At 43.2% G+C, this 21,007-nt stretch overlaps 1 protein-coding gene across 7 annotated transcripts in view; it reads left to right on the plus strand.

Annotated features, from left to right (window-relative positions):
* LOC112423687 (endogenous retrovirus group K member 16 Rec protein-like) overlaps window positions 1-18,148 on the plus strand; it is an 83,686-nt gene extending 65,538 nt beyond the window's left edge. For 3 of the 7 annotated variants that reach the window (XM_071085328.1, XM_071085327.1, XM_071085329.1), the window contains one exon: window positions 14,425-18,144. In XM_071085328.1, coding sequence (XP_070941429.1) covers window positions 14,470-15,450 — 981 coding nt within the window. In that variant the 5' untranslated portion in view covers window positions 14,425-14,469 and the 3' untranslated portion in view covers window positions 15,451-18,144. Of the gene's footprint in view, window positions 1-4; window positions 397-420; window positions 577-10,045; window positions 10,134-14,424 lie in introns of those variants that run through there. The other 4 variants (XM_071085330.1, XM_071085332.1, XM_071085326.1 and 1 more) reach the window with 4 other exon arrangements.
* The last annotated feature ends 2,859 nt before the right edge of the window (window positions 18,149-21,007 follow it).

The following is a 21,007-nucleotide window of genomic DNA, read 5'->3' on the forward strand; positions in this document are numbered from 1 at the left end:
GGCCACAGCTGGGCGGGGAAGGAGGCGTGGCCGAGCCGGGAAAAGGCGGGGCGAGGGCGAAGGCGGAGTTTCCGGAAGAAAGGATACCCCGGAGGTGCACCTCCGGCGCTAACCAGTCTGGGGAGATTTCAGTGGGCTGCGCAGTCTTGACAGCCGTCCAGCCAGGGACCTGGCGTCGCCAAGACGTGGTCTTCCACATTTGCTGCACCTTAGAGTCACCAGGGGCAGCTATTACAAGTCGCAGTGCCTAGAGCACACCCCAAGTCGGTGATATCAGACACTGGGAAAATGAGGCACAAGCCTTAGTATTTATAAAAACACCCCAGAAAATTCAAAAGAGCAGCCAAGTTTGTGTAGAAGAAACAGTGACCCTGTCTTCTGGGTCTTACAGCCTCTGTAAGTGTTCCTGTATACCAAACCAGGGGTGGGGCTGCTTATTCTCATGATGAACTGGGAAAAAAGAGAGTTTATTTTGGTAACCGGGTACAGGGAAAAGGCCTGGAAAATATCGCCAGATCAACTCAAAATTACGAAGTTTTCCAGAGCTTATATACCTTCTAAACTATCTGTCTACATGTAAGTGTGCATGTGTGTAAAGATGTAAATGGTTTCACTTATTTTAATCTATAACTAAGATCAGTCCTAAAGATCTTCCTCTGGAGCCCCAGTAAGTTTACTTAATCTAGATGGGTGCAGATGCCAGGGGTGATTACCCTTATCTTGCCTTCTACTAAATCATGAAGGTTTGGGCAGTTCCTTCAGACCCCCAATGAACTTGTTTGTTGGAGTCTGGGGAGTTTCTTCAGACCCCCAATAAAAACTTGTTTAATCTTGAACAGGTCCTGTTAAGAATTCCTTCTTTATGTTGTCATGCTTCAAGGCCCAGGAAAGGCCTGGGCAAAACTCTTGGTGGGCTTTTGTTACATTCCGGCCTTTGTATAAAGACACTGGCTCTTTCAGCTTTTAATATTTAACTTAACTAGTGCTGAAACAGTGGTTACGGAGGCCTGTCCAGCTGTTAGTGAGACCTGGCCTGCCACATAAGAGCAAATATAAATTTAAAATAAGAAAAACAAAAGTTTAATTCTCGCCGTTGAAAAGAAGGAAAAGCACCCAGGGCTGGAGTGGTGGCACCGCCAGGTTCTGTCCATCCCTTGGCTCCACTGCGCTATTATTATGCACTCGGGCCTTCAGGCTGCCAGCGCCTGTCCTCAGGTCTTTCTCCCAGGCAGCAGAAAGAATCAAGAGGCATGTGTAATAGGCTTAACTGCCAGTGGAACCAGCACCTTGAGAGCCTTGTACTGGAAGCCACACCCAGTGACTTCCATCTGCTTCTCACTGGTCACTCCTATCTGCAAAGGTGACTGAAAAAAATCTTTTGTAAAAAATGTATTCTGGACAGTTACTTTCACTCACGTCTGTGTGAAGAGACCATCAAACAGGATTTGTGTGAGCAACAAGGCTGTTTATTTCACCTGGGTGCAGGCGGGCTGAGTCGGAAAAGACAGTCAGCAAAGGGAGATGGGGTGGGGCTGTTTTATAGGATTTGGGTAGGTAAAGGAAAGTTACAGTCAAAGGGGGTTGTTCTCTGGCAGACAGGGGTGGGGATCACAAGGTGCTCAGTGGGGGAGCTTTTGAGCCAGGATGAGCCAGGAGAAGGAATTTCACAAGGTAATGTCCTCAGTTAAGGCAGGAACAGGCCATTTTCACTTCTTTTGTGATTCTTCAGTTACTTCAGGCCATCTGGATGTATATAAGTGCAGGTCACAGGGGATATGATGGCTTGGCTTGGGCTCAGAGGCCTGACATTCCTGTCTTCCTATATTAATAAGAAAAATAAAACGAAATAGTGGTAAAGTGTTGGGGCAGCGAAAATTTTTGGGGGTGGTATGGAAAGATAATGGGCGATGTTTCTTAGGGCTGCTTTGAGCAGGATTAGGAGCAGCGTGGGAACCTACAGTGGGCGAGATTAAGCTGAAGGAAGATTTTGTGGTAAAGGGTGATATTGTGGGGTTGTTAGAAGAAACATTTGTTGTATAGAATTATTGGTGATGACCTGGATACGGTTTTGTATGAACTGAAAAAAGAACGGAATAAGACAAGGAGAAAAACAGGTATTAAAGAACTAAGAATTGGGAGGACCCAGGACATCCAATTAGAGAGTGCCCAAGGAGGCTCAGCATAGCCCTGCCAGCAAAGATTATTTATTTACTTTAAGAGAGAGTTAAGAGTGGCAGTTTGGGATAGCACCAGGAGATATCAGCTGTGATGGCTTGCAGAACAGTGTAAACCGGCAGTGTAAACAAGAGCACGGCATTTATGAGTAGCTGAGAACAGTGAATAGGAGTATGACTATAAAGAAGATGGTAGGGATGACAAGTTTTTTGGGGCGCAGTTCAAGTTGGTCTACTGTCTGGAATGAGACTGGGGCCTAATAAAAAGGAGCGTCTATACAAGGGCTTAAATGGGCTGTAACCTGTAGCATTCTGAGGACAGGCCCAAATTCTGAGAAGGGCAAGTGGTAAAAGTATTGTTCAGTCCTTTTTAAGTTGGTGGCTGAGTTTAGAGAGGTGTGTTTTTAAAAGACCATTAGTTCACTGAATACCAAGAGCCTGAGAAACTGCATGCGTGATTTGACTAATAAAGGCCGGTCCGTTATTGGACTGTATAGAAGTGAGAAGGCTAAACCAAGGAATTATGTCTGACAGAAGGGAAGAAATGACCACAGTGGCCTTCTCAGACCCTGTGGGAAAGGCCTCTACCCGTCCAGTGAAAGTGTCTACCCAGACCAAGAGGTATTGTAGTTTCCTGACTTAGGGCATGTGAGTAAAGTCAATTTGCCAGTCCTGAGTAGGGACAAATCCCCAAGCTTGATGTGTAGGAAAGGGCGGGGGCCTGAACAATCCCCGAGGGGTAGTAGAATAGCAGATGGAACACTGAGAAGTGATTTCCTTAAGAATAGATTTCCACGATGGAAAGGAAATGAGAGATCCTAAGAGATGGGCTAGTGGCTGGTAACCTACATGGAAGAGGTTATGAAATGACGACAGAATAGAATGGGCCTGTGAGGCTGGAAGGAGATAGATATTTTCCTTGGTCCAAGAACCATTTGCCTTGTGTGGGAAGAGATTGATAGGTGGAAGTTTCAGCAGGGGAGTAGGTGGGAGTGGCCAGATGAGAAGGAGAAAAACTGCCATGAGGGATAGAAGTTGGAATGCTAGCTGCTTTTTTAGCTAACTTATCAGCATAAACATTGACCTGAGCGATGGGATGTGATGCCTTTTGATGGCCCTTGCAGTGAATGACTCCAGCTTCCTTTGGAAGTAAAGCGGCCTTGAGAAGAGTTTTTATTAAAGAGGCATTAAGGATGGAGGACCCTTGCATAGTGAGGAAATCTCTTTCAGCCCATGTAACAGCATGGTGGTGCAGGATATGGAAGGCATATTTAGAGTCAGTATAAATATCGATGCATTATTCCTTTGCAAGGTGGAGGGCTCGAGTTAAGGCAATGAGTTCGCCTTGCTGAGAGGTAGTGGTGCGGGGCAGAAAGTATATGCGTCAAGTGTGAGGAAGCAAATAGGTTTTGGAAGTTATGAGAAATGTAGAGAATGAGTTGAGCACAGTTTTGATTTTGAGAGCCTCTAAAAGTATTGAAGCAGTGGCAGCTACTACACACAGACATGAGGGCTAGGCTAAAACAGTGAGGTCAAGTTGTTTGGACAGAAAGCCTACAGGGTGCAGTCCTGGCTCTTGTGTAAGAATTTTGATTGCACTAACCATGCCTAGGAAGGAAAGGAGTTGTTGTTTTGTAGAAGGGATTGGGGTTTGAGAGATCAGTTGGATATGATTGACAGGGAGAGCACGTGTGTTTTTATGAGAATTATGCTGAGATAGGTAACAGATGAGGAAGAAATTTGGGCTTGACGGAAGTAATGGGGGCTGTCTCTGAAGCCTTGCGGCAGTACAGCACAGGTAATTTGCTGAGCCTGGTGGATGTCAGGGTCAGTCCAAGTGAAAGCGAAGAGAGACTGGGAAGAAGGGTGCAAAAATAGTAAAGAAAGCATGTTTGAGATCCAGAACAGAATAATGGGTTGTGGAGGGGGGTATTGAGGATAGGAGAGTATATGGCTTTGGCACCACGGGGTGGATAGGCAAAACAATTTGGTTGATAAGGTGTGGATCCTGAACCTGTAAGCCTTGTCTGGTTTTAGGACAGGTAAAATGGGGGAATTATAAGGGGAGTTTATAGGCTTTAAAAGACCATGCAGTAACAGGTAAGTGATAACAGGCTGTAATCCTTTTAAAGCGTGCTGTGGGATGGAATATTGGTGTTGAGCGGGGTAAGGGTGATTAGGTTTTAATAGGATGGTAAGGGCATGTGATCAGCTGCCAGGGAGGGAGTGGAGGTGTCCTATACTTGTGGTTTAAGGTGGGGAGATACAAGGGGAGGATGTGCAAGAGGCTTTGAACTGGGGGAAAAGGCGGCAATGAGGTGTGGCTGTAGCCCAGGAATAGTCAGGGAAGCAGATAATTTAAAATGTCTCAACCTAATAAGGGAGTTGGGCAGGTGGGGATAACTAAAAAGGAGTGCATAAAAGAATGTATCCACAGTGGCTCAAGCCTGTAATCCCAGCACTTTGGGAGGCCAAGGTGGGCGGATCACCTGGGGTCGGTAGTTCGAGACCAGCCTGACCAACACGGAGAAACCCCATCTCTGCTAAGAATACAAAATTAGCCGGGCGTGGTGGCACATGCCTGTAGTCCTAGCTACTAGGGAGACTGAGGCAGGAGAATCGCTTGAACCTGGGAGGCGGAGGTTGCGGTGAGCCGAGATCGCACCATTGCCCTCCAGCCTGGGCAACAACAGTGAAACTCCATCTCAAAAAAAAAAAAAAAAAAAGAACGTATCCAAGTTGGCACAAGAGTTGGGGAGTTTTAAGAGGTTTAGAACCCTGGCCGTCAATACCCACAACAGTTATGGAGGCAAGGGAAACAGACCCTTGGAAAGAAGGTAATGTGGAGTGGATAGCCTCCGTATTGATTAAGAAGGGGATGGACCTACCCTTCACTGTGAAAGTTACCTGAAGCTCGGCGTCCGTGAATGTCTGGGGGGCTTCCGAGGCGATGGGGCAGCATCAGTCTTCAGCCTTTAAGCTGAGAAGATCTGGGAAGGAGTCAGTCAGAGAGCCTTGGGCCAGAGTTCCAGGGGCTCTGGGAGTGGCTGCCAGGTGAGTTGAAGAGTCCATTTTCAGTAGGGTCCTGCACAGATGGGACACAGCTTAGGAGGAATCCCGGGCTGCGGGCATTCCTTGGCCCAGTGGCCAGATTTCCAGCACTTGTAGCAAGCTCCTGGGGGAGGAGGTTCTGGAGGAACCGTTGGCAGTTGCGTTCAGGCGTTTGGAGTTCTTGTGTGCTGGAGATGTGGCTGGGGTTTGTCTCACAGTGGAAGCAAGGAATTGCAACTTAGAAATACATTGCTACTTGGCTGCCTCTACTGTATTATTGTACACCTTGAAGGCGAGGTTAATTAAGTCCTGTTGTGGGGTTTGAGGGCCAGATTTTAATTTTTGGAGCTTTATTTAATGTTGGGAGCGGATCGGGTAATAAAATGTATATTGAGAATAAGACAACTTTCTGACCTTTCAGGGTCTAGGGCTGTAAAGCGTCTCAGGGTTGCTGCCAAATGGGCCGTGAACTGGGCTGGATTTTTCATACTTGATGAAAAAGAACCAAACGCTAACTGATTTGGGAGAGGTTGGATAAAGAAAAAGGAGCATTAACCTTGACTATGCCTTTAGCTCCAGCCACCTTTTTAAGAGGAAATTGCTGGGCAGGTGGGGGAGGGCTAGTCAAGGAATGAAACTGTAAGCCGGACCGGAACCAAACTGTAAGCTGGACCTGGTGCGAGGAGGGGAGGTGATAAAATGATTACAGGGTGGAGGAGCAGAGGCTGAGGAAGAATTAGGACCTAGCTCGGCCTGGTGAGGAGCAGCCTGGGGAGGAGGGGAGAGGTCAGATGGGTCCGCAAAAAAGGAAGATTGGAAAGACTCAGCAACACTTGGGGTTGGGACTGAGGGGACAGGCGAGAGGGAAAGAAGGAAGATTTGGGATGAGTTGCATTGGGAACAGAGACTAGGGAGGGACCAATGTGTAAAAGAATGCCTGGGCTTCAGGGACCTCAGACCTTTTGCCCATTTTGCAACAAGAATTATTTAGAACTTGTAGGATGGAAAAATCGAAAGTGCCATTTTCTGGCTATCTGGAACCACTGTTGAGTTTGTATTGGGGTTAAGTGGCATTGCAGAAGAAAATAAGGCATTTAGATTTTAGGTCAGGTGTGAGGTGAAGAGATTTTAAGTTTTTGAGAACACAGGCTCAGGGAGAAGAAGGAGGAATGGAGGGTGGAAGGTTGCCGATAGTGAAGGAGGCAAGTCCAGAGAAAAGAGAGGGTACAGACACGGAAAGAAGGGGTGGGGGTGCTTGCCCCCCAGGAAAGTGGAGAGTAAAGAGAGGGTAGAGACATGGAGAGAAGGGGTGGGTGAGCAGCCCTGGGCTGCAATGTGGGTGAGCAGCCAAAGCAGGCATCTCGGCAATTGACTTGCTGCCAAGGGTGTCTCAGGCGTCCATGTGAAGAGACCACCAAACAGGCTTTGTGTGAGCAACATGGCTGTTTATTTCACCTGGGTGCAGGTGGGCTGAGTCTGAAAAAGGAGTCAGCAAAGGGTGGTGGATTATCATTAGTTCTTACAGGTTTTGGGATGGGCGGTGGAGTTAAGAGCAATGTTTTGGGGGCAGGGGGTGCATCTCACAAAGTACATTCTCAAGGGTGGGGAGCATTATAAAGAACCTTCTTAAAGGTGCGGGAGATTACAAAGTACATTGATTAGTTAGGGTGGGGCAGAAACAAATCACAATGGTGGAATGTCATCAGTTAAGGCTATTTTCACTTCTGTGGATCTTCAGTTGCTTCAGGCCATCTGGATATATACGTGAAGGTCATTGGGGATATGATGGCTTAGCTTGGGCTCAGAGGCCTGACAAAGGGAATGTGGGTGAATGACCAAGGCAGCGTCCCTGTGGTGATCAGACACCAATGAAATGTGGATGAATAATCAAGGAGGCATCCCCATGTGATTAAACACCAAGGGAAGACCGTCTTCCCGAGTCTGTGACTGGCTCTGGAGTTTTGGGTTCACAGATAAAACGCATCTCCTTTGTCTCTACCAGAAAAGGAAAGGAACTGAAATTAAGAGAAGGGAGAGATTGAAGTGTGGCACAAAGATTGAAAGGAGAAAGTGGTTGAAGAATAGTGAGAGAGGTTGGAGAAAGACAGTAAAAAAGAGGCCACTGACCTGATTTAAAATTGGTGAGATGTTCCTTGGGCTGGTTAGTCTGAGGACCAGAGGTCGTGGGTGGATCTTTCTCACGGAGCAAAGAGAGGAGGACAGGGGATTGATCTCTCAAGGGAGGTCCCCCGATCCGAGTCACAGCACCAAATTTCACTTGGCACCAAATTTCACTTGCATCCATGTGAAGAGACCACCAAACAGGCTCTGTGTGAGCAACAAGGCTGTTTATTTCACCTGGGTGCAGGCGGGCTGAGTCTGAAAAGAGAGTCATCGAAGGGAGATGGGTTGGGGCTGTTTTATAAGATTTGGGCAGGTAAAGGAAAATTACAGTCAAAATTACAGGGGTTGTTCTCTGGCAGGCAGGGGTGGGGGTCACAAGGTTCTCAGTGGGGGAGCTTTTGAGCCAGGTTGAGCCAGGAGAAGGAATTTCACAAGGTAATGTCATCAGTTAAGGCAGGAACAGGCCATTTTCACTTCTTTTGTGATACTTCAGTTACTTCAGGCCATCTGGATGTATATAAGTGCAGGTCACAGGGGATATGATGGCTTAGCTTGAGCTCAGAGGTCTGACAGTTGCATTGCATCCTCAAGACTTAAGTTTAGCCTAAAGTTGCATCTATACGTATTTTAAGTTGTGCCTAAAGGTTTCTCTGTAAGTCACAAACTATAACCTAAATGAAGGTGTAAACAGACTGTAGTCTACTCTCATGCCAGTCACTGAGTTATAGTCAATGAAAGGGAGCCAGCTGCTCAAACCCTGTTCAAATAAAGCAAACGCTGACTGTAAGCAATCTGGCTGTTGCTGTGTAGCAGGACAAGCCACAGACAAAACTCCTCAGACACCGAGTTAAAGAAGGAAGGGGTTTATTCGGCCGGGGGCATCGGCAAGACTCCTGTCTCAAGAGCCGAGCTCCCCGTGTGAGCAATTGCTGTCCCTTTTAAGGGTTCACAACTCTAAGGGGGTGCATGGGACAGGGTCGTGATTGATTGAGCAAGCAGGGGTACGTGACTGGGGGCTGCACACACCGGTAATTAGGCTCTAACTGCATCTTTGGGTCTTCATTTTTCTTGTAAGGATTCCCATGTACAAGTAAATAGTATTAATATTGTATGCTTTTCTCTTGTTCATCTGTATTATGTCAGTTCTGGCCAGAGACCTTAGGAACATGGAAGAAAATTTTATCCATCACTGTTTAATTTCCTCATGTTACAACATCACATGAACAATTCTAGATTACTTTTGAATTCTACGTTTTTCATACCCAGCTGACTTTGAAAGAAAAGATTTTATTTTTATTTTTTGTATTTCTACTTTGCCTTTTCCTTACAGCTAGTGTCAAGGTTAACTTCTGGATGTCCCCAAGTCAGAATTAACTAAGAGCCTCATTGTAGAATTAGGATTGAGGATCTCTGTAAGCAACAGGATTGCATTTCTGGGCATCTTGGGAAACATTTCTTTTAATGTTTTGACCAATGACCAGTGACCAACGGGTCCAATAAGTTTTGGGACAGCTTCATAGATCTCCGGTGCTGATAAGTCTTCATTCAGAAGAGGGAGGGACCATTGAAATAGATGGGGTGCATTCCGAGATGCCTCACTGATCAGATCTGACCCAAGGCAGATTATATTTTTACATTTCCTATTAATCTACAGTCCTTTGGCTTGTCTTTAAAAGTCTTTTTCCAGCTGACAGAATTAAAATCCATTGCATGTACTTTTAATACTGTTCTCACTGGGATAATTTCTTAATTCTCACAAGCAGTCATAGCAGCTGAGACAAATCATTCCAGAAAATCAAACTCTTCACTTTTTCAATGTCTCATCCCCTCAAATGATATGTAGTCCTGGTGGTGTTGGTTGGTTGATTTGTTTTTAACCAGAGGAGAGAGGAAGAAGAAAAATGTCTTACCATTTTCCTAGTGTTCTTTCTTTATCATATTGAGTCTTTATCCAATATATACTTTTTTAGTATTAGAGTCAGAGCCCCAATTTCTGTGCCACTGGAGCTGCCCCTAATGAAGGCCCGGTGCTATGTAATATGAATAAAGGCAAGAAAGGAAGGTACTCAACATGCAAAACTTCTCATTCCCTCTCTTTCTCTCTGTCTCTCTTTCTGATGTCTAAAATGCCACCCATACATGAGGCAGGAAGATGGGAAAAAAAAGATGGAGACCTTCTCCTCAGTCATTAAATGGCTCTGTGAACTTGGAAAGTGGATGACTTTTTTTTTTTTTTGAGATGGATTCTTGCTTTGTCAGCCACACTGGAGTGCAGTGGTGTAATCATGGCTTACTGCAACCTCTGCTGCCCAGTTTCAAGCAATTCTGCTGCCTCAGCCTCCTCAGTAGCTGGGATTACAGGCATGTGCCACCATACCCATGTAGAGGACTACGTGCTCGCAAACGAGACATTCCCGATAAGTCCTGCTCTTGCAAACGAAGCAGGGCGTTCCTTCCCTGCAAACAGGGAGGACAAAGGAGCCAGCTGCAAACAGCAGACCCTGGGGCCTTGTTTATATGTAAACATCTTGAAAATCCAGAAAGTCAGGAAAAGGTCAAAAAAAAAAAACAATGTGTCTTGTGACTTGGCAACATTCCACAAATGACTGTATAAAATAAAGCAGAGCACGCCATTCGGGGTGGCTGCCATGTTTGTCTTGTCTTGTGTTGTCTTGTGTGTCCATTCCGTTGTTTAGGAAACACGCGGACCCCAACATCTGGTGCAGCGAGCAGGGTCCGTGGCTCCATGAGAGCAAGGAACCGGAGGGGGAACACCCCGGGCAGGTAAATAAATGAAGGGGGACCCACAGGAAAATTATGGGGAATTCCACCTCTCTGGCCTCTGAATATCTGCGGTTACTCCAGGGACTGTTGATGTCTATAGGAGTAGAAGTAAAAGAAAAGACTTTGAAGCGATTGTTTACCCATGTTGAACAACATTGTTATTGGTTTCAATATCAAACCAAAGTACAGTTAAATCGAAAGGAATGGTTACAAGTGGTTAAAGTCCTGCGTCGAGCTCATCAGTGAGGGCAAACGAGGGCTCTGACTTTGTGGACTTTGTGTAGTTCCATTACTCAGGCATTAGAGTTACTTGAAACTGACTCAGAGCATGGCGATACTGCCACAGGAGGTGAGGCATCTGAAGCTTTAGAGAGGAATGATCCTAGAGAGGAACATATTTACGCCCCAGTGGTGGAGGACAAGAAATTGGAAAAAGAGCTAATGACTCCTTCATCTGAAGGAAATTCTGATTTGCAACACATTTTGGAGATGTTACAACATTTGTTAAAATTGCAAGGTACCACTGCTCCTGTTTCTCCTATCTCTCCGCCACGAGCCTTCCCTGTTACCTTCCCTTCTGCTCTTTTGGCCCTTTGCCCCCACCTCCAACCTCTTTGCCTATGTCAGGTCATGTTTTCTCTGTGCCTCTTCCTCCTGTAGGAGAAAAGGAATCGAAGGAAAAGGATGATTTCGAGGAATTAGATTTATTCCCAATAACATGGGCTGCTTTCGGCCCCAATGCTCAGTTCCCAAATGGTGGCCAGAATGTGACTTTTACAGCCCTACAATTTAAAGTTTTGAAAGAAATGAAAGCTGCAATTTCTAATTATGGACCTCAGTCACCGTTTGTTCTTGGCCTTCTCAATTCCTTCTCTTCAGAACATATGATGATTCCTATTGACTGGGAAACGTTAGGACAGGCTGTCCTTGATCGTTCACAATGGCTTCAATTAAAAAGTTGGTGGTGGGAGGAAGCAAGAGTACAAGCTAGAAAAAATGCTACCCGAAATCCCCCAGGACCTACTGAAGAGCAGCTTACAGGTTCAGGACAATACACCACTCTTAATGCTCAGGCAGGCCTAGATGATATTGCTCTCACTCAGATTAAAGCCTTGTTTATAAAAGTGTGGACTAAGGTTGAAATAGCAGGTAAAACTTCTTTATCTTTTGTAAAGATCCTACAAGGAGCCACTGAGCCATATCCAGATTTTGTAGCCCACCTTCAAGATGCTGTATTAAAGACTGTAGGTTCAGGCCCTGCTGCTAAAATTCTTTTGGATACTCTGGCTTTTGCAGGTGCTGGAGGAGCTATTTACAATGCTCAATTGTTTGCTGGGGCACTTTCTAAGGCTTTAAAAGGCAATTCTAAACTAGGTATATGCTATCAATGTGGGAAACCCGGTCATTTTAAAAAGGAATGCCAAAAAAATTAGGCTCTTCTGCTCTAAAAGAAAAAAGGTTACCATCTGATATGTGTAAACGATGTGGCAAGGGTCGACATTAGACCAATGAATGCCATTCAAAAACTGATAAAAGTGGGAATGTATTGTCACTCCTCTTGGGAAACGGGAGCCGGGGCCCGCAGGCTTGGGGCCCCAACAACTACAATGCAGGCCTACCCCAGTACCCAGTGAGCAGTGGCTTACAACATCAAGGAATGACTTCGAGTCCTCCTTAAAGACATCTTACCCTACCCCAGTTTCTCAGCTTTATGCTGCCACTAAGCAGAGTCCCGCTGCTGACCTAACTATTGTCCAGCCTTATACTTTATCTCCTAATGGAGGAATATATAAGTTAGGTGTGGTCCTTTGCCAAAGGGACATGTAGGACTTTTACTAGGTCAAAGCAGCAGCGCTATACGGGGGTTAATAGTGGTCCCAGGAATTATTGATCCTGATTTTACTGATGAAATCCTTATTATGGTACAAGTCTCACAATTTATGCGCCTAGAGGCAGGGGAACATATTGCACAATTGCTTTTATTGCCCTTTTTTTCCTTTCTTATCTAGAGATGTGTCTCGTCAAGGAGGTTTCGGTAGTACTGGGAAAACTGTTTTCTAGGAAACTTTAGTTTCTGATCAAAAACCTTTATGTTCATTGCAAATTAATGGGATACTTTTTGAAGGATTAGTCGACACAGGAGCGGATGTATCTATTATATGTTTGGCTCAATGGCCTGATCATTGGAAAAAGAAACAAGTATTGGTTACTCTATCTGGCCTAGGTACTACTTCTGTAGTCTACCAAAGTGTCGAGCCCCTGAGCTGTGTAGGACCTGAAGGACAACAAGGAAAAGTGTTCTTTTATATCATTCCCATTAATATTAACCTTTGGGGCCATGATCTTTTACAACAATTTGGTGCCTTTTTAAGCATTCCTCATATTTCTTCAGCTGCCAAAAATATGATGTTCAAAATGAGCTACAATCCTTTAAACTCTTAGCCACTGTCCACAAGCCTCAAGCTTTACAATTGAAGTGGAAAACTACAACTCCTGTTTAGGTGGAACAGTGGCCATTATCTAAAGAAAAACTTAAGGCTTTAAAGAATTTAGTTAAGGAACAATTGGCTGAGGGGCATATTGAACCAAGTACTTCTGCATGGAATTCCCCTGTGTTTGTCATTAAAAAGAAAAGTGGAAAATGGCACTTATTAACTGATCTTAGAGCTGTAAATACTTGTATTCAACCTATGGAGACTTTATCCCCTGTAGCAGAAGAAGAGTTGTCATTTGTAGAAAATAGAATTAGTGAAGCTCACCTTGATTATATTGCACCCAATCTTCCACTTTCGTTGTGTCTTTTTCATACTCCCCATTCACCAACGGCCGTTTTACACCAAGATAATAATATTCTGGAGTGGCTGTTTTTGGCTAATAAAGCCGTTAAGAAAATTCACCCATATATTGATAAATTGGCTGAATTAATTATTAAAGGATGACATCGAGCTCGTCAGTTGCTTGGTGCTGACCCTATAAAAATTATTACCTGATTATCTAATCAATACATTGAATCTCTGCTGGAAACTCATAAGGGTTGGCAAGTGGCTTGCGCTGAGTATACTGGTTCTTTTTCTCAGCATTATCCTAGTAATAAATTATTTGCTTTTCTGCAACAATATTCTTTACTGCCGTATAATCCTATCTCTTACACTCCAGTTAAAGGTCCCACCTTTTTTACTGATGCTTCAAGCAATAGAAAGCCTGGATACTGGACTTCAGACAATTCAAAAATTTCTCACTATCCATTTGAATCAGTACAACAAGGAGAACTTTTTGCCATTCTTATGGTTCTACAAGACTGGCTTCAAACCCCTTGTAATATAGTTAGTGATTCCCAATATGCTGTATATGTAACTAAATATATTTCTCAGACTTCTTTACCATTATTTCCTCAAACTCCTTTACAAAAATTATTTTCTTTATTATTTGTAACTCTTACTTCCCGCACTGCCCCCCTTTTTATCACTCATATTCGTTCTCATTCAGCTTTGCCAGGACCTTTATCTTTTGGCAATAGTCAGATTGATTCTTTACTTATTGGCAGTGTCCAATGGGCTCAGGATGAGCACCAACTACATCATACTAATAGTTTAGGATTACAACGGTGATTTTCTATAACATGCCGTCAAGCCCGAGCTATTGTCAGAGCCTGCCCATCTCATGCTCCTATTATTGCACTTTTTTTAAGTCCAGGTATTAATCCTCGAGGCATTCAACAAAATCACATTTGGCAAATGGATGTAACTTATGTTCCTTCCTTTGGTCATTTAAAATATGTTCATCATACTATTGATACGTGGTCACATTTCTAGTGGGCTACGCCATTACCCTCTGAAAAGGCTGACTGTTATTACTCATTTACTTACTTGCTTTGCAGTTATGGGAGTCCCTGCTGAATTAAAAACTGATAATGCCCCTGCTTATTGCTCTCGCAAATTGGCTGCCTTCCTCTTTTTATACCATATTCATCATTCCACTGGTATTCCATTTAACAGTCAAGGTCAAGCAATTATTGAAAGAGCCAATGCTACCTTAAAATTACAACTTTTAAAACAAAAAGGGGGAGATGGGCGAGATTCCCCAAAACATCAAATTCTGAAAGCCCTTTTTACTTTAAATATTCTCAACCCTTGGCGCCAATTACAGCAGTCTGCAGTGGTGAAACATTTTCAACAGCCTTTAGAAAAGCCACAAAACAGTAATCTGTGGGTGTATTATCCTTCATTACAAGGGAAATATTTAAAAGGAAAAGTTTTACAATGGGGCTAAGGCTATGCTCTTGTCCGTACAGGTGCTGGAGACGAGTGGTTTCCATCTAGATGATTGAAACAGTGCCATGGCAAAGAGGAGCCGATCTGAAGAGTTCCTGAAGGAATTCCAGGAGCTAAATCTGAGCGCTCAGAGAACATTCACCTTCGGAACTCAACGTGCGGAGCCCCTGACATGGGGACAACTGAAAAAGTTAACTCAAGAAGCTGAAGAGGTTGTTCAACAAGCTGGGCAGCCCAAAACCCCACTGACTTTATTCCTGGCTATGCTGGCCATAGTAAATTGTCAGGTAACAGCTGGAGAATTTACATACTGGGCTTATATTCCTTTTCCACCTTTATATCAAGGTGTGGCCTGGGGAGACAGAGAAGTCCCAGTATTTACTAATGATACTGATTGGATGCCATCGCCTTTTTTAAATCAGGATCCTGAATTAGACACTGGCACAGTAAATAGTTCATATCAATTTGGGGTTGAAGGGTTACCTATATGTCTTGGGGGTAGTCCACATTGTCTGCATCTTTCTCATGAGGCTTGGGCTGTTCGCTATAACCATAGTCATATCTCTGCCTTTACTATGATTATTGTGGCTCAAAGTTTTAAGTATAATCATACTGCAGTACTTAATGAAACTCTGCCAAGTACATTATCTTTATGCCCCATCCCCGATGTGTCCGGAGGTGTTTCCCAACTAGAGTGGACTAGATGTAGAGGTAGTGGGCCACGATTGTTGTTAGAAGTAAAAGGGAAGAGTCGTAAATACCGTGTTACAGATTGGAGTGTACATGGAGATTTTCAGACTAAATTCAGCCATGTCAACCTGCATTGGCATAAAGGTAATCACAGCATTTCTGCAGATGGCAATGAAACTATTATTTGGCATGATGGTGGTCTATCACCCCCTATGCCACATTTGGCTAATACCTCACAAATACAAGGTCATATTTGGAAGTTGCTAGCTGCTGGCAAACCAATGTTCACTTTCACGGGAAACATGTCCTTAAATCTTACTAATATTGCTAACCCTTTCCATATATATTTGCATTGAAATAGTTCTAGATATGTTATTGCAAGTGTAAGAAAGCCTTACTTCTTGTTGACAGGAATTTTTAAATGGGATAATAATACAGGGGTAGTTAACTGTACAAACAAATATACATTCTTAAGTTGTATAAATACTACTTGGTGGAATAATAATTGGAATGAGTCTCATTCTGATTTATATGTACTAGGAGCCAGAAAAGAAACCTGGCTACCTATAAACTTAACACGTACTTGGAGTGAATCTGCTGGGGTTACTCAAATTTACAAGGTTATGCAAGACCTTGTCCACCACAGTTGAAGGATGGTTGGAATCATCTTGACCGTGGTGATAGGACTTGTAGCAATTGCTTCCACCACTGCTGTTGCTGGATTAGCTCTACACCAGAATATACAAAATGCAGAACTTGTGCAACAATGGCATGAACAATCATATTTGTTGTGGCAGCAGCAACGAGACATAGATGCTCATTTGACTGAACAAGTGGATAATCTGGAGCAAGTGGTTTCTTGGTTGGGAGATCAGCTAACAGTGTTGAATACCCGAGCTTTGTTGAAATGTGATTGGAATACTACCCAATTTTGTATTACTCCTGTTCCTTTTGACAGCACTGTACATAATTGGACTGAGATAAAGAGACTTTTAATTGGTCATAATAATCTTTCCCTAGAAATACAAGAATTAACACAGAACATTTCTAAAACATTTCGCAATCAGTTACCATTGCTGACTGGTGCAGATTTGATGACTAGTATTGCACAAAGTTTGACGTCTTTGAACCCTATGAGCCCTGTAAAAACTTTGCTGACCTCTGTTTCTAGTAATGTATTGATTGTTGTTCTTGCCTTTGTCATTTTCACAGTCTGCTGGAGATGGTGCCAAAGGGCAAACACCGAATCCCAGCGAGCCCAACACGTAATGATGGTTTTAAAAGAAATTCAAACTTGTAAATAAGGAAAGGGGAAATGTAGAGGACTACGTGCTCGCAAAGGAGACGTTCCTGATAAGTACTGCTCTTGCAAATGAAGCAGGGCGTTCCTTCCCTGCAAAAAGGGAGGACAAAGGAGCCAGCTGCAAACAGCAGACCCTGGGGGCTTGTTTATGTGTAAACATCTTGAAAATCCAGAAAGTCAGGGAAAGGTCAGAAAAACAATATGTCATGTGACTTGGCAACATTCCACAAACGACTGTATAAAATAAAGCAGAGCACACCATTCGGGGCAGCCGCCATGTTTGTCTTGTCTTGTGTTGTCTTGTGTGTTCGTTCATTCCTTTGTTTAGGAAACACGCGGACCCCAACACACCCAGTGAATTTTTGTATTTTTAGTGGAAACGAGGTTTCGCCATGTTGGCCAGGCTGGTCTTGAACTCTTGACCTCAGGTCATCCACTCACCTCAGCCTTCCAAAGTGCTGGGATTACAGGCATGAGCCACTGCACCCAGCCCAAAAGTGGATGGCTTCTGAGATCACTTCCAGCTCAAAGCACTAGTTTCTTTTTCTTATGAAAAGTATTTCCTTCTTCCTGTAGCCTGCTTAAAAAATATAAATATGGTGCTGTAGAAAAGATGGACTTCTAAGTTTAAAAGAATTGAGACTGCCTCACAGTTTTTCTTCCCTTACTTCTTAACAAGATGCACCCAAAATCAGTTTAAAAAAAAAGAAAACCTCTCCCCAAAAATCACTAATAATTGCCAGCAAGGAAGGGGAGATAGTGGAATACAATAAACTTTAAAAATTGGTATCAAGGAGGAAAATGAAGGATTCTGGAGTGGAGAGGATAAGTAGCCTGGCTCCTAATCACACACCACCCCTGAAGTCATTTGAAAAGCCACATATCTGAAAATTGAAAACCTGAAAACAACTGGAAAATAGCCTTTCTTTTTTCTCTCTTTGTAGCCATGGCTCTAATTCAGTCTAGTTTCCCATTGGGAAAATTACCAAAAGGTTAGATGTATTCCCTAAAGGGACGGACCACTCCTTGAAATTGTGAAAAAGCAGAACACTGGTTCAGAGCATCTAACAAGGAAAGAAAATTAAGAGGGAGGCAAGAAAGGAAGAAACCCTGCAAAGATTGATAAAGAAACTGACCTGGGAGAATACATAATTAAAGGAATAGTAATAAACTGTGTATTTATGTATATACATTATATATACATTAATTTAAAATAAGACCTCATAGAGAAGAATATAAACAGCAGCAATAGAAACATAAATGGAGATCATCACACTTAAAAATACAAAGTGAGGATCCAAACAACGCCATTCAACACATTGAAGTACAAATTGGAAGGAATAGAAAAGACACCACTGAAACTAAGTTAAAAGAAAAGCTTAAGATCATAACAATACATGCAGCTGAAAAGAAATTAAAGCAAATACAAAGAAGCCCACAGAATCAGAATGTAGAAATGATCCAACATGAGGATAATTGGTGTCCTAAATGCAAAGTGACCCAACTTTGGAATAGAAGAATTCAGAAGATGTAATAAAGGTGATTACCTAGAAGAAAAAAAATGAACCTCTAGATGGAGGCACACATTGCGGTCCAGGAAAATTTATTAAGAGACACTTTATAACTAGAATATACAACTTAAAGAAAGAGTTATTCAAGCATCCAGGCAAAAAACAAATTGGCTACAAAGGGGGAAAAAAATCAGACTGGACAACTGCAGAGTAACATTCCCCCCCCAACTTTTTATTTTGAAAAATTTCTAACATACACGAAAATGAAAAGAGTAGAATACCAAATATTCATACACCTTCCACTTAAATTTTTCAAATGGTAACATTGTGCTCTCTAGATATCTATGCATATGTAGTTGTATTTTAAAAATGTGTCCATAAATTCTTTGATGCTCTTCTATCAAGAGGTAGAGTCTAAATTCCTTCCCTTTAAAAATAGGCTGGCCTTAGTCACTGATTGCCAATGAATAGACTATTTCCAAAGCAATATTTTGTGAATTCCAAGGCTATTTCTTAGAAAATGGTACAGCTTATGCTTCTCTCTTTATATTAGAATACTCAACTTTGGTCCTCAAGGCTTATGCTGTAGAATGAATGTTTATGTTCCTCCTCAAATTCTTATTTTGAAACCTAACCACCAAGGTGATGTTATTAGAACACAAGCCCTTTGGGAGGTTATTGGGTCATGAGGGCACACCTTATGAATGGGATTAGTGCTCTTATAAAAGACATCCCAAAGAACCCCCTCCCCTCCTCTGCCATGTGAGATCATTCTGCCATATACATCCATCTATGAACCAGGAATCAGGCTCTCACCAGACACTGAATATGCTAGCACCTTGATCTTTGACTTCCCAGCCCTTAGAACTGTGAGAAATAAATCTCCGTGGTATATATACCCCCAGTCTGTGGTATTCTGTTACAGCAGCCTGAATGGAGTAAGATAGCTAAATTTCTGCTGAGTAAGGCCAAAAGGTTGGGGGCTCCCTTCCTCTACCTAGCCCCTACTCCCAGGATAGAGGCTCTACCCTAGGCTTGGCAGAACAAGACTACCAGGTTCCCAATCACCCCTGCTGTAGCTTACTCATTGAGCAGAGGTTCCATGCCAAGATAGGCAAGCTAAAAAGACCAGCAGCCACTATCCTCATCCAGCACCACAGTACTGGTTCAAATGTTCTGCCCATGAGGAGAGAGACAGCCTTTAAGAACAGAGAGTCCTGAAGTTCTGCAGAAAGGAACTGACTTTGAGACAGAGTGTAGGGAAGTTCAAGCCTAAGAGTGCCTTGAAAACAATAGAGATTTTGGTGTAAAGCAAATAAGAGGAGGTTGGAGTTGGTACCTGCTCTTAATTAATCAGAACAAAGCCATCTGGTTCACCAGAGACAAGCAGAAGAGATAGCTAAGAAGAGTCCTCCTGGGATTAAAACAAACTTCAAAAACTGCCTCAAAACCACCCTTGCCTGACAGATTGACTTCTGGCATGACAGCATGAGGATGTCTGCTGATTCTATCCACAGTGAAATTATTAAAAAGCATTAAAAGTATTAAAAAGCAATGACTTAAAGCCTCTGAAAATGGTCCTCGGGGCAAATAGCAAACAATGAAACAGTTATCATACGGTCCCATTTTTCTTTAATCACATACATGATTTTAAAAAATGTTCTGAAAAATGGTACTCAACTAATAACTATGATTAATTCTGAGCAGTGGGATGTGGTGTAGTTTTTATTTTCATTTTTGCATTTTTATACACTCTTTGAGTTTTTATTTGTAAGCATCTATCATTTAAATTAAAAAATCAGCATGAGTTTTTATAAAAAAGGAAGGTTAGGGCCAGACGTGATGGCTCACGCCTGTAATCCCAGCACTTTGGGAGGCCGAGGCCCGTGGATCACGAGGTCAGGAGATCAAGACCATCCTGGCTAACACGATGAAACCCTGTCTATACTAAAAAAATACAAAAAATTAGCCGGGCCTGGTGGCGGGCACCTGTAATCCTATCTATTCTGGAGGCTGAGGCAGGAGAATGGCATGAACCCAGGAGGTGGAGCTTGCAGTGAGCCGAGATCATGCCACTGCACCCCAGCCTGGGTGACAGAGCAAGACTCTGTCTCAAAAAAGGAAGATTGGGCTGGGTGCAGTGGCTTACACCTGTAACCTCAGCACTTTGGGAGGCTGAGGCAAGTGGATCACTTGAGGCCAGTAGTTCAAGACCAGCCTGGTCAGTCCAGTGAGACCCAATTTATACAAAAAACAAAATTTAAAAATTAGCTAGATGTAAAAACAATTACCTGGGTGGCATGCACCTGCAGTCCCAGCTCAGACGGCTGAGGTGGGAAGATTGCTTGAGCCCAAGAGTTCAAGGTTACAGTGAACTATGATTGTGCCACTGGACTCCAGCCGGAGTGACAGAGCAAGACCTTGTCTCTAAAAAGAAAAAAACAAACAAAAAGCAAACAAAAAAAAGAGAGTTTGGATGAGAAGCAAATATGCCAAGGAGGTAACATACATTGCTATGGCATTGTAGGATGTTTTCTGTATTTTCCTTTTTTAAAATTAATTACTTTATTTTTTATAAATAGAGATGAGATCTCACTATATTACCCAAGCTGGTGTCAAACTCCTGGACTCAAGCGATCCTCCCACCTCAGCCTCCCAAAGATCTGGAATTACAGGCATGAGCCACTGCACATGGCCTGTATTTTCAATAGACATAAGTGAGGCACACACTGTCTTAGCTCAGGCTGCTATAAGAAAATATCATAGACCAGGTGACTTAAACCACAAACATTTATTTCTCACTGTCTTGGAGGCTGGGGAGTCCAAGATCAAGGTGCCAACTGATTCAGTTCCTGATGAGGGCCCACTTCCTGACTTCCAGGTAGCTGCCTTCTCATTGTGTCTTCACGTGGTAAACAGAGAGAGAGAGATCTTCCTCTTTGTGAGCAGACACTAATCTTATGAGCCCCACCCTTGAGACCTCATTAACCTTAATTACCTCCTAAAAGCTGTATTTCCAAAGTCAGTCATGTTGGAGGTTAGGGCTTCAACATGTGAATTTTTGGGAAACACAATTCAGTCTAGAGCACATACATATAA

Source organism: Macaca nemestrina, chromosome 19, assembly GCF_043159975.1.
Source record: "Macaca nemestrina isolate mMacNem1 chromosome 19, mMacNem.hap1, whole genome shotgun sequence".
NCBI classification, from domain to species: Eukaryota; Metazoa; Chordata; class Mammalia; order Primates; family Cercopithecidae; genus Macaca; species Macaca nemestrina.